Source organism: Dama dama, chromosome 8 (genome assembly GCF_033118175.1).
Source record: "Dama dama isolate Ldn47 chromosome 8, ASM3311817v1, whole genome shotgun sequence".
In the NCBI taxonomy this organism is placed as follows: domain Eukaryota; kingdom Metazoa; phylum Chordata; class Mammalia; order Artiodactyla; family Cervidae; genus Dama; species Dama dama.
The window spans coordinates 14,642,555-14,655,259 of record NC_083688.1 but is presented as its reverse complement, the minus strand read 5'-3'; the positions used below and the strand labels follow the sequence as shown (position 1 = coordinate 14,655,259).

Here is a 12,705-nt window from a genome sequence, read left to right as displayed (position 1 = left end):
GAGAGCAGACAGAAAACACAAGAGTAAAATACAAACCCCTTAGCATGAATGGAGTGAGGACAGGCATGCAGAGAGCTTAGAAGGTGCCATGGCCTTCACAGGAGACCCTGCAGGAGCTAGTCCTGCCCACCAGTTCAGCCTCATCTCTGACCACACCCCTCTCATTCTCAGGGCCCCAGGACACAGAACTGCTTGTGGCTTCCCAGTGCACACCTCCAGGCCTCACACATGCTCCTTCCTCTTCCACCTCTGCCTGTCCCCAGGGCCCTGCTAGCCAGTGTCCTTCTCCATGTCTTCCTTGCCCCCCTCGTTCTGCAGCCCAGTTCTCAGGGCTCCCCTCTGCTGATACAGTACTGATCACACCCATACCAGCACTTGTTTCAAGGCAACAGTTAGTTTCCTTGGCATCTCCCTGTCCAACCAGAAAACAAGTTTCTCAAGGACAGTGATCCTGTCACTCCTCTTAGTAGCCCCAGGCTCAGATCGCGTCTGGCACACAGTAGGTGTGTCCCACGTGTTTTACAGAAACTGGCGGAGGTGGTGGTGATGGCACCTTAAGTGCTGGTGGAGGTGAAGAGGCACAGTTGGAAAAGGCTAAGGCACTCCCCCAGTCTTACAGCCTTCCACTGCAAAGGCTGTGCTTTGCTCCTGGGCCTGGGGGGCACGAGTACTACCAATGAGCCAAGTGCCCAGGAGATCCTGGGGTATGACTGGTGGGAAGAAGTAGGTGATATGGAAGACAAATGAACCAGAACTCCTGGAACCACAAGACAGGGCTTGAGTGTCTCTTGACCCTCACCCGGCTAGGGACTTGGAGGAGAGGGTGTCTGTAAGCAGGCAGGAGACCCGACTTAGAAGAGGCCCCACCAGCAGCCTCCTGGGAAGCATGCATTTTGACAGAAGATTCAGGGTTTGAGCCCTTGGCAGGCTGAGCTGTCTCTGTCTGACCCCTCCATGCCAACACAGAGCACCCTGCTGAGTGGCCCTGCTTGATTGATGAAGGCCCCCAGGACAGTGGATGGAGCCCAGAGTCCTGGGGAGTGTAGTAATGGGGGGAGGTGGACAAGGAAGCTGGTTCCACCAACCTCCTTCCCCATGTCAGTCACAGGACTGGAGGTGGGGTCTTCAGATGGGGGCAGAGGGGTGTACCTGCTCTCCCCACCCCAGCACATTCACTGCAGCCTCAACAATATACAATGCCTCCTCTTATTAGTTTTCTTCAGCATGTGACAGGCCAGGAGCAGCTGAGACAGCTTTGAGAGTTTGAGGAGAGGGGAATTTCCAAGGGGCAGGTGGGTGGAGGGAGGCTCCCCCTCTGCCCTCTGCAGACAACAGATTAAGAGATTTTTCTGGCCACAGGGTGTAGCCGCCCCAGAGCAGCAGATCTCGCTGGCAGCCCTGCTTCAGGAGCAGAAAGTGGGGGGGGGGGGGGGGGGGGGGGGGGAGGGCCGCCCCCCCCCAGCCTGAGGGGGATTTCCAGGAGAACCTGGGCCCTGTGCCACGGGGGTGGGCAGGGGAGGGGGGGTACAGATTTGGGGCCTCCGTGAGGAGGGAGGAGAGGCAGTTGAAACGGCCCCTGAAGGTGTCAGAGCTAAGGGAGGGGATGAATGAGGCCTTCTTGGCCTCGCTTCCTGCTCCTCTCATCCCACCCCCGTAGAGGCCCCTCTCTGCAACGGGATTTTCCATCTGAAGTCAAGACAAAGGAGTGGGAAAGCTGAGGTCAGCCTGGCAGGTGTGGGCTCCTGTTCTGCCTCCAACACTGACTGGCGGTATGACCTTCAGCAAGCCACTTCCTCCTCTGGGCCTCAGATGCCCATCTGTATGCGCCATAAGGGCTCCCCATGACATCTCAGGCCATCAGCTCTGAGCACCTAGGATCTGGAGATGCCCATGCTCTGGGGACCCATATCATACCACCCACCTATCACCCGAAGCCACTTTTTAGGGCCAGGCCCTGTGCTGGGCAGGGCAGAGGGAAAATACAAGTCAGCCCAGATCCTGCCCTCAGGGTGTTCAGAATAGTGATGTCTGGTGATGCCTGTGCTCGTGGAACCGGACAGCCAGCTGATCCCAACCCCTTGCAGGAGCCTTGCCTGATTCCAGCTCTGCAAATGCCTCAACCCCAGCTTCCCCTCATCCTTCTATTATAGCTCATGTCACCTGGGGAAGCTGTCTTTGATTCCCCCCTGGGATCTCTCTGTTCCCTCCTTGGTTACACTTCTTGACCCTTAATTACTTGCTCAGTGTCTACCAACCCCCTCAAATCGAGAAGTTCATGAGGACTGGGATCTTGTCTTTCTTTCATCCCCAGGACAGAGTCCGGCCCATAGTAGGTACTTAGTACCTAGTATTAAAAACTTAAGAAGTATTTGTGAAATAAATTAGTGAGACACCGTCTCCCATCTGAACCCAGGGCAGATAATGCTCATTCCTTCAGAGGGGTCTGGAGGAGGCAGACCCAGACTCCTCTGGGGAAGCCACTCCCCCACGGACGCATCCCAGCCCATATGACATTAGTCCAGGCCCCAGGCTAAGGATGCTGAGATGCCCCTCCCCATGAAGAAGGTGCCAGAAAAGCACATCCTGTCCAACTCCAAATCGCTTGAGCACCCTGCTGTAGAGTCCAGGGCAGTGATTTCCCCAGGAGTATCACAGAGAAGATGACACTGGACCAAGTCTTGAGGATGAATAGGAGTTCTGGATGGAAAAGGAGAGGGAACACATCCTCGGTGAGGATCAATGCATGCAATGGCACCGAATGTGGAACTGCATGAAATGTGTTTATCGACAGGCAAAGAGATATCACGCAGAACTCAGAGAGGCAAAGTGACCACTAACCAAAGTGCCTGTGAGTCCTCAGTTTGCTTTAGAGCTACACAGGCCCCTTCCTCAGCAGGAAGACTTGGCACCATTCACCTCATTCTCCTGCATTCTCCTCACCCACCTTCCTATGATATCCAGGCCACTGGGTCCTGATGTCATGTCCACCCTACTGACCAGAGGCAGGCTCTCCTTCCCTTAACACAGCTCCCACCCCCAGCCTCCCTTCCGGCTTGCTCCTCCAGCCCATTTTCAAACCCACAGAATTCTAGAATGAGAAAGGGCCACTAACAGTGGAGGCCATTAAACCCCATCTTTATTAAGAGAGTGTCTTTGCCAAGAGTGGGGCAGGACTTGGCAAAGCAGAACTCACACTCAGGAGTCTCTCTGTAACCCCATGCCAAGGACGGTTTGCCATGAATGAGGGCCAAAGTTCATGGGGTCAAATCGGCTGAACCTGGCAGGGTACCTCCTAAATTCTATCAGTACCCTCGCCCCTAGCCACTGCCCCCTGCCTGAGAGAAACCTTCAGGAGAGCTGGCATACGTCTTTCCCCAAAGGTGGTCCCAAGCTCTACAGTTACTCCCCACCAGAGTCAGAAACATTTCCAACCTCATGTTATCTCGTGTGGGGAGTGAGGCCTCGGGAGGCCAACTGAGTGGCTCTGTCACTACCACGCTGTGTTCATCACTTCCATGCAAGTGACAACCATGCCTGTCTTGTCCCAAGTATTTGCCTTACCCTGACCAGTGCCTGACACTATATAGTAAGGAATATGTCTCTTTCACCCTGGAGGAGGAAATGGTAACCCACTCCAGTATTCTTGCCTGGAGAATCCCATAGACAAAAAGGCAAGCAGGCTATAGTCCACAGGGACTGGACATGACTGAGCGCCTGAGCACATACATGTCTTTTTCAAATGAATGAAGCTGAATGACCTTGACCAACTTACTTTTACCATCTGAGCCTATTTTCTCACCTATAAACTTCTTCCCAGGTTGTTGAGGACAACAAGGGAAAACATTCATGAAAATGCTTGGCCAGGGTCTGGCATGTAGCAGCCTTCATGTTCCCCTTCAAATTAGCCAACACCCTGCCTTCCTTCCACACCCTGCTTACCTCCTCCAGGAAGCCTCCCCCGATTATCTCCCGGGCTCCAGTCCTGGCCTCTGTCCCAGAAACACTTCCTCCCCACATACTTGTCTAGAGTCCAGGTGATATTTCTGAAAAATATGGATTCCTGCTTGTTTTGGGGGGTGTTTTGTTTTGTTTTTTTATGTTTTCTGTGCCTGTGTCCTCCATTGAACAAAGGTAAGACTCCACCTTCTGTGTAAGCAATGAATTGTTTTCCAAACACAAATAAGAATAAACTCAGCTAATACTCAAGTCCTCAGCATCACAACAGCAACAACTTCCTGCCGTCCGCACCACGCTCCACAGTTCACAAGGCACTTGCATGTCTGTTATCTGATTTGATCTTTGAAACACCCCTGTAAAGCCAGGATTTATCATCTCTATTTTACAGGTGAGGAAACTGAGGCTTGGAGGGGTTACTAACCTGCTGGTATTACATGGCCCGAGAAAGCAGCAGGCCACGGCCCAGGCCAGAGTTGTCCTATCAACCTCAGAGCCCATTCCTTCCAGACTGGGTCCTTACAACTCAGGTGAATAAACTCACAAACAAAAAAATAAAATAAAATAAACTCACAAACACAATAACAGCGACCCCGTTACATTTCTATGGTGACTTCACTTTCATGTAATTTTCACATCCTCTTTTGTGAGAATCTTGGAGAGAAAGCTCACAGACCCATCAAGGATATGGGTCTACCTGGACGGATACCCCAGTGAAAGGGTCCCCTCTATTCCAAAGAGAGTAATGGAAACGATGAGACCACAGAGAAGTTGCCTGCCTGGTGTCACCAAGCTTGCTAACCGCTGGGCCAGGAATGTGAACTCTCATCAATTTGCCTGCCTCTGATACTCTTCCTACTCTACCAAGTTCCCTCACTTTTCTCTGGGCCTCTTCCTATCTGTAGAATGGGTTGGACAAGGAGATCTTTAAGCCTTACCCCCTGGTCTGTGTCTTTGGGTAAATTAAGAAAGTAGGACCAGTTCTGGAGTCAGATGACTTGAGTTAAAATCTCAGGTGGGTAAATCAATCACTCACTGTTCCTGAGACTCAGTTTTTTTCATCTGCAAATGGGTATAAATGAGATCATGGATATGGGGCTTCTGGCACATTCAGAATAATAAATAAATGTCAGACTTCCTCCCTTCCCTTTTTAAGTATGTGGCAGGGCAGTGAAGGGAGCAGGAAAGATACAGGCTCAGAATCTATACCAAGCTCAGTTTTCCCATTTACAGTAGGGGACTCAGATTAGGGAAGCCAAGACCTGCATCTATGGGTCTTTGATTCAGCACCTGGGAGGGGGGAAATAATGACGTCCGTAGCAAAGGCCCCTGACCTCCTAGGAACTTTGTGTGTGTGCCTCCTCCCTCTCTCCCCAAATCTTCATTCTAAACATTTTCCCCAGAAAGAGTTAAGCCTTCTCTGGGCTTCCCCTTCCTGACCAGCGGTGCCAGTGGAGATTAGAGAGATCGGATTTATTTCTCTTAATAAACAGAAAAGAAGTTTGGCCGGGCAGGTGACAAAGAAACAATTGGAATAATAGGAGGTTGGAGCAAAAGGGAACAGGACTCCCTCCAGACATACCTGGGGCCACCCCCAGACCTGGGGAAACAACAGCCAGGGGCAGGGAGGTTTGGCCCACGCACGTGGGCCCAAATCAGGCCGACCTGCTGCCCAGAGAGCCCAGTGCTACCCAACACCAAACACAAGGCCGGGGGAGGTCTACCACTTACCCAGTGACCTCTAACCAGGCTGTCAGAGGAGGGACCTACAGAGTCAGTTTTCCTGTCTCCCCCTTCACCACCACCACCCCACCCCGCCCCAGGCTGGTCTCCCAGGAGAGAATGGTCCACTGGCCTGGGCTACACCATTAGCCTTCATTCTCTAACCCTGACAGTGGGACCACAACCCATCTTGTCCAGTTCTGCCCCAGGACTCTGTGAATGAGATGACTTCAGGCTGAATCCTGGTGGAACAGCCCTGGAACAGGTTTCATGTATCGTGGGAGCTGCCCTTGGAAACATCCCCCTTGCAAACCTTCCCTCAGGGCTTGGCCCAGTGACCTCAGCCCCAACACCCAACCTCCATTTGTGGCTGGGTTGCAGGGATGCAGGGCCCATTTCCAAAAGGAAGATCAGGCCAGATGCAATCACACAAGAGGCTTTTCACCCTCTTCCTGACCCCAGGAAGTGTTCCTTCTCATTCTCCTCCAGAGGAGGTGGTTAAAGGACACTGGGAGGGTAAACACGGTGGAATGGGATGGGCCTGCACACACCACCATTTCCTCACCTCTGGCACTAGCACTGCCAGCAGGAAAGGTAGACTTCCTAGGATTGCAGCCCCAAGGGAGCCCCATCTTCTGGCAGAGACTCATGCCCTCCCCCTCAATCAGGAGACACAAACAGAGTGGAAGATGAGGGGAGAACCAAGCAAGTGGCCAAAAGAAAAGTGACCCAGTAGGCATGGGCTGGGTCAGCCACTCCTACCCTCAGGCTGCCCAACCACCAGGCCAGAGGGAGCCTACAGGCAGAGAATTAGCTGTAGTATTTCAGGTACCCACCGTTGTCCCAGGTACAGCCTCTCCATTAACTTGGGCCTCAGTTTCCCCCCTCTGCAAGCACACTTCCAACACAGGAACAACGCCGGGCTGGGGGAAGGAGTGGTGGGAGGGGCTGTTGGCACAAATCCCGAGCTTACCACCCCAGGAGGTGGATGTTTGCGGTTTGGCCCAGGTGAGTGGTAAGGGGGTGGGGGGGGGGGGGGGTGGGGGCCAGGTAGGAAAAGCTAACACTGCTAATAACATAAAGCATGTCACTGTTCCGGGCTGGGTCCTGTGTGGGGCTGGCAACCCAGATCCACCTCCACAGCTAACACACCTTTTGAGTGCAGTTGACTTTTCAGACCCAGAGGAACCCCCACCAGCCATGCAAGGCCACTTGCCTCTCCCATTGGCTCCAGGCCAGAGTCAAGTCTGACCCCCTGACTCAGCAGCAGAGGGCAGAACCTGGGTGAGCCTGGGGGAGGGGGGGACTGCCTCACCGTCCCAAGAGCCGGGCGGCCAGCACTTCCTGTCTAAGCCAGGGGATCCCTGCCCCAGTCGGGGGTCCCCCCGCCCCTAGAGCGGGGCTGGGCTGAGTCTGGGACATCTGGGAGCGGGGTAGCGCAAAGTCGGGGTGCTCGGACCGAGCCCCGGGCTCTTCGCTCCCCCAGCACCAACGCCTAGGAAGTCAGCACCCTCCCGACACGCCGCGGACCCCCAGTGGAGCCACCCGAGCCGCACCCCGGGCGCCGCCCCGCGCCTCCCCAGGTGCCCGGCCGCCTTACCTCGGCCCTTACCCTTGGCCTTCCTGGCCTTGTCGTCCGCCTTCTTGGCCCGGGGGGCGGCCGGCTCGGCGCCCTCGGCCCCCGCCGCCTTCTTCTTGCGCCGCTTGCCCCGCAGCCAGCTGAAGGCGCGGCGGAGGCCGGACGCGCCGGAGCGAGACTTCTTCCTGCGCGGGGGGCCGCCGGGGCCCCCCGGCTCGTCGGCCGCAGGTGCGGCGGGGGGCGCGCGGGCCGCCATGGCGCGGCGGGCGGACCTGGCGGCGGGGGTCAGGCCCCCTGAGGCGGGGCGCCCATGGGCTGGGGGCGGGCGGGCAGGCGGCCGCCGCGCCGAGACGCGCCCGGAGAAAAGTTTGGGCGGCGGAGGCAGAGCGGGCGAGGAGCGGCCGGGGGGCGGGAGCGGCGCGGGAGGGGCCGCGGGGCGGCGGGCGGGGCGCGGAGGCCGGCCGGGAGGGACGGGGCCGGGAGGGAGCGGCCACGGGGTTGGGCAGGCGCTGCCTGCGGCCCCTCCCGCCTCCTCCGGCCCGCCGGCCGGGGTCCCGGAGCTCAGGGGCTCGCGGAGGGCGAGGTCCGGTCCCGAGGGAGGGTGGCCCCCAGCGCCCCCCGAGCCGCGGCGGCGGGCTCGGGCCGAGAGGGCGGGGTCGCGGGGTGGGCGTGGGAGGGGGCGGTACCGAAGTTCCGTCCCGGCGGGGCCGCTGAGGAGAGCAAGGTTCGGACAGAGAAGTACGGGCGCTGGGGTGGGGGTACCCAGGGAAAGCGGGGAGAGAAATGTTGGGGTCGGATCCCAAGAGAACTTGGTGTCCTGAGTTCGGTCCAGAAAGAGATGGGGAATTCTGGAATCCTCTTTCTGGAGTGAGGGGATTCTGAGAATGCTTTCCAGGATCTGGGTAGTATTGGAGGTTTTGCTCTAGAGACAGACTTCAGACCCACCTGAGACCTTCTTCTCCTGTCTGGCAACCCAGAGTCTCCCTTCCCTCCTTTCCCCTTCCTCACCACACCTTCCCCCAGCACCCATCAGTGTGGAGCTGGGACCCATGCTTCCTGGGTTCCTGCTTCACCCTTGGGTGGCGGGTAGTGGGATGAGAAGAGCCATGCCTCAGTTTACCCTTGGGCCAGGCTGTGAGTCCCCAGAGCATTCCTGTCTGGGTCTGGATTTTCCACCGAGATGCTCAGCACTGATCAGAACTGATCTTGGACTTGAGCTCACAGCTTTATAATGTGCTTTGAGATCCTCTGCGGGTGACAGGTGTGACTGAGGAAGCTGGTAAAGGATGCCTTTAAGAATCACAAAAATACTCTACTTTGTTTCCTCCAGGCCTCTGGCTCTTTATTGTAGCTGAGGAAGCCCTTTCGTATGATCTGATCCTACAAGAGGCTCTGAGGGAGGCAGGCCAGGGAGTGATACTCCCATAGTACAGAAGAGAAACTGAGGCCAGAAGAAGACAGGGATTGCCCAGGAGCATGGAGGGGGTCATCAGCAGAGGACCATTGTAAGATTGACAAGGTAAGTCTTGTCTCTGCCTGGTCCCCAGGAGCTAGAAATTGCCCTAGGGACCAGCTGTGAGATCTTGGACTCCCTTTTGACTCAGAAGGGCATCATGATCACCCCACCGGTTAGAATTTGTCTTTATCATCCAGCCGGACCTTGGTAAACAGCCTTCTCCTTGTCCTTACTCAGCCTAGTCAGCCCTGGTGTAGCGTCAACAACACTATGATATTGTAGAGGGATTAGAGTGAGCAGTGTGACCTTTTGAACTTGCCTTAGCTCCCTGGGTGTCCCCAGGGGCTCAGCTGCGGCAAACCTGGGCCATCGCTGACACCGCCCCCCCCCATACACACACACGTGGTGGGCCTGGGGCAGATCATTGTACTTACTGGGCCCCAGTTTCCCATCTAACCGTCATCACTCATTTGGTTTCAGCCCACAATCCCAGAGTACCCATTCCGGATCAGTCTGCATCACTGGGCCAAGCAGAGGGATCCCACTGGGCTTGTCCTCGTGGTGCTCTCTGCCCCGTTCAGCACTAGGTGAGTATCAGAGGAAAAGTGATACTGGAGGGGCTGATACTTTAAGAGCATGCACAGAGCCTCAGCCTGTTGGATAATGTGGATGGACTGGTAGGGAGGAGAGAGACGGCAAACAAGCTCTGGCTTTTGGAAGGGGTGATCAGGAGGGGAATAGTTGGGCAGCCTTGCCCCCCACCCACCCTTTCAGCACCTCCTTTTTTCCTGGTGGCCAGACTGATTACACAGTTTCAGAGCCCAGTGCAAAATGAAAATGCAGGGCCTCTGTTCAACATTTATTACAAATTTCGAGAAAGTAACAGCAGAGCATGATCAAGCATGGGGCCTTTCAGAGAGCAGGGCCAAGTGGACTATGCCCATGAAGTTGATCCTGCCAGTGGCTCATATAATTCCTCAGGAAGCCTTCCCCTTGAACCACAATCCCCAGGAGTCAACTCACAGATTAGGCCCCCTGACTTGGAGGTGGGGAGAGAAAAGGGAGTAGGGGGAGGTCAGGGCTGTATTCCCCTCACTACTTCTAACTCCAACACCCAGACGCTCTCACCGCCCATCTCCAGCCATCCGCAAACCAGCAGCCCAGCTTTCCTGTTTGTCCCCTGGCCTGATAGACAGGCCTGATTCTGAGCCTCTTAGGGCTAGCTGGAACAGGCTAGCCTGCAACACTGCTCTCTGGATTCACGATTGCTCAGCTCAGCTACATTTCTTTGCTGTCCCTCTGGGCAGCTAAGGAAACTGACTTCCCAGCAGTCCCTGTCGGCAGGGCCCAAAGTCCATCCTGGAGCCAGGCTGTCACCTGACCAGGAAGGAAGCTGCCAGCCTGTCCCCAGGGAGGAATGAGCCATAACCAAGCTTAGGGCTGTAGCCCTTGAGGTCATCCAGCTTTTCTCCCTCTGTTATTGTTTGTTATTGTTATTGTTCTCTGGCTGTGCCCCATGGCTTGCAGGATCTTAGCTCCCCAACCAGGGATCAAACCCAGACCCTCAACAATAAAAGTTCAGAGTCCTAATCACTGTACTGACAGGGAATTCTCTGTTCCCTCTGTTTTTGGAAAACTCAGGACCACCCCAGGTGGCCCTCACACCAATCCAACATTTCCTGATCCTCCGACCCTTGGGAGACCTGCCTTTCATAGGATCCAGCTTTGTCCTCTGCTAGGTCTGGCCCATGGACTTTATTCAGACTGGGCAGCCAGGCCAAGGTGTGGCTGAGCCACCCTCATTTTACAGGGAACACCGGGAAGGGTCTGTAAATCAAGCAGCCGCAGCTGAGAGCATCTATGGCTTCCCTTCATTCTTAGACCAATTGGAGGGTGGAGCAGTTCCGCAAAGTTGATGATTTTGAGAGATTAACAGTCCTATTCCAAGGATAAGAAAGCCTAAAGAGAGGTGGAGTGACTTGCCAAAAGACACACAGCTCCCTCTGGGCAGAGGTGAAATTTAAAACTGCTTTGTGTTCCTGGGTGTGTGTGTGTGTGTTTCTAATTGATCACTAGCTTTGTGCTCCTGCCTCACCCCTGCTGCTTTCAAAGGTTGGGAAAGGAAAGAATTTATTCTGGGGCCACAGCTGGGCCTCTAGGAACTTCCAGAAATGTTCTGCTTAACTTCAGATGCACCTGTATGCATCTTTTCTGGGGAAAGGGTCCACGGCTTTAGCAAACTGTCTATGTCTAGCCTTTGATCCTTTTCAGTGGGAGAAGATAGAGGTTCCTTGTGTCTGATGCCCTCCACTTCTTCCCTGCCTAACCTAGGAGTGGGGGGACCCTGCAGTCTCATCCCCACCATAGGCACTCCTGTGCCCCTACCCTGTGGCTCCTGGCATCTATGGCAGCGTTTCCAACAACCTCCCTGTTGAGTTCTTTGATCCTCCCAGCATCTCTTAGAGTCAGGCCCAAAGCCTAATTCCACCCATTTTCCCTGCTGGGTTGAGAGGTCCAAGGTGTTAGTGGCGTGTGTGGAAAGGAAATGGAGTCTTGTGGGCTCCCTCCCAGCTCCAAGTTGCTGCCAGCTCCTGGGAGGTTAAGGAAGGGAAGGGAAGAGAGAGAGGAGGGGGAGACTAGGAGAAAGACGAGGTCACTGTAGCCACTGCCGTTTCCACTGGAATGAACTCTGATTCCTCACATTCTTTCAGCCACTATCTCCTGAGCACCGGCTCTGTGCTCCAGGCCTCCAGATTGACCTGTTATTATTATTCTATGATCAAATTGTCACTCTGAACTGTCCACAGTATAGACAAGTGGGTTTCAATCTTTTTCTTTTAGCAGTTTTTATTTTTCCTCTCAAACAAAAGCCCCCAGAATTTTACCTGACAAATAAAATTCAGTGCTTTTACATATGAATTTATTTTTGTCAATCAAAATGTATAACCTTTACTTACCACAAAATAAGTCAGCGGGAACAATGCTGACATTTTGATAGACTAAAAATTTAAAACGCTGAATTACAGGTGATGGTTATGGTTTTAGCTGAGAGCCAGCATTCAATTTATTTCTGCGGCAGTTTCTTTTAGTCAGTAATTAGAAAATACTGCACTTCACAGACATGCAGAGGCAAATGGTAAGATCTTTAACATCTTGGTAGAAGTGTCAGGAGAAGCTTTATTCTGAGGTCTGCACAGAAATAAGTTATGCAGGACTTCCCTGGAAATCCACTGGTTAAGATTCCGTGCTTCCACTGCAGAGGGCATAGGTTCGATCCCTGGTTGGGTAAGTTCTGCATGCTGCGGAGAAAAAGAAAAAAGTTGTGCATGATGTGAAGGAAAAAAAAGTTATGCATGCTGCGGCCAAAAAGAAAAGTTATCCAACCAGCCCAGCCTAATGGCTTCTTTTTGGTTTGTTTGCTTTGGTTTTCTGCCTATGGTGATTTTATTATTGCTACAATGGCTTGTTAAATGTTAGGGACTTCCTAGGCTTCTCTGATAGCTCAGTGGTAAAGAATCTGCTTGCCAGTGCAGGAGACATTGGTTCAATCCCTGATCTGGGAAGATTCCCACATGCTGCGAAGCAACCAGGCCCGTGAGCCACAACTACTGAGCCTGTTGTCTAGAGCTTGGGAGCCACAACTACTGAAGCCCATGTGCCCCAAAGCCTGTGCTGTACAACAGAAGTCATGGCAATGAGAAGCTCATGCATTGCGACTAGAGAGTAGCCCCCACTCGCCACAACTAGAGAAAAAAACCGAGCAGCAATGAAGACCCAGCACAGCCAAAAATAAAGATTGAAGGCAGGAGGAGAAGAGAACAACAGAGGACAAGATGGTTGGATGGCATCACCAACTCAATGGACATGAGTTTGAGCAAGCTCCAGGAGATGGTGAAGGACAGGGAAGCCTGGCGTGCTACAGTCCATGGGGTCGCAAAGGGTCGGACATGACTGAGTGAACAACAAAAACATTAAAAGTAACATGTCACTTTAT

At 54.0% G+C, this 12,705-nt stretch overlaps 1 protein-coding gene and 1 long non-coding RNA gene across 7 annotated transcripts in view; one reads left to right on the top strand and one right to left on the bottom strand.

The window, feature by feature from the left end:
* Positions 1 to 7,511, bottom strand: part of NHSL3 (NHS like 3) — a 27,999-nt gene extending 20,488 nt beyond the window's left edge. The window contains exon 1 of the mRNA XM_061148469.1: positions 7,277 to 7,511. Coding sequence (XP_061004452.1) covers positions 7,277 to 7,511 — 235 coding nt within the window. The remainder of the gene's footprint in view (positions 1 to 7,276) is intronic.
* On the top strand, positions 6,984 to 12,705 carry LOC133060768 (uncharacterized). 6 transcript variants are annotated; one of them, XR_009693829.1, is made up of 4 exons: positions 6,984 to 7,259; positions 8,586 to 8,774; positions 9,192 to 9,298; positions 12,245 to 12,705. It is a non-coding gene; the product is annotated as an uncharacterized LOC133060768 (long non-coding RNA). The 6 variants fall into 6 exon arrangements; XR_009693830.1 differs by lacking the exon at positions 6,984 to 7,259 and adding an exon at positions 7,374 to 7,483; XR_009693828.1 differs by lacking the exon at positions 6,984 to 7,259 and adding an exon at positions 7,740 to 7,838.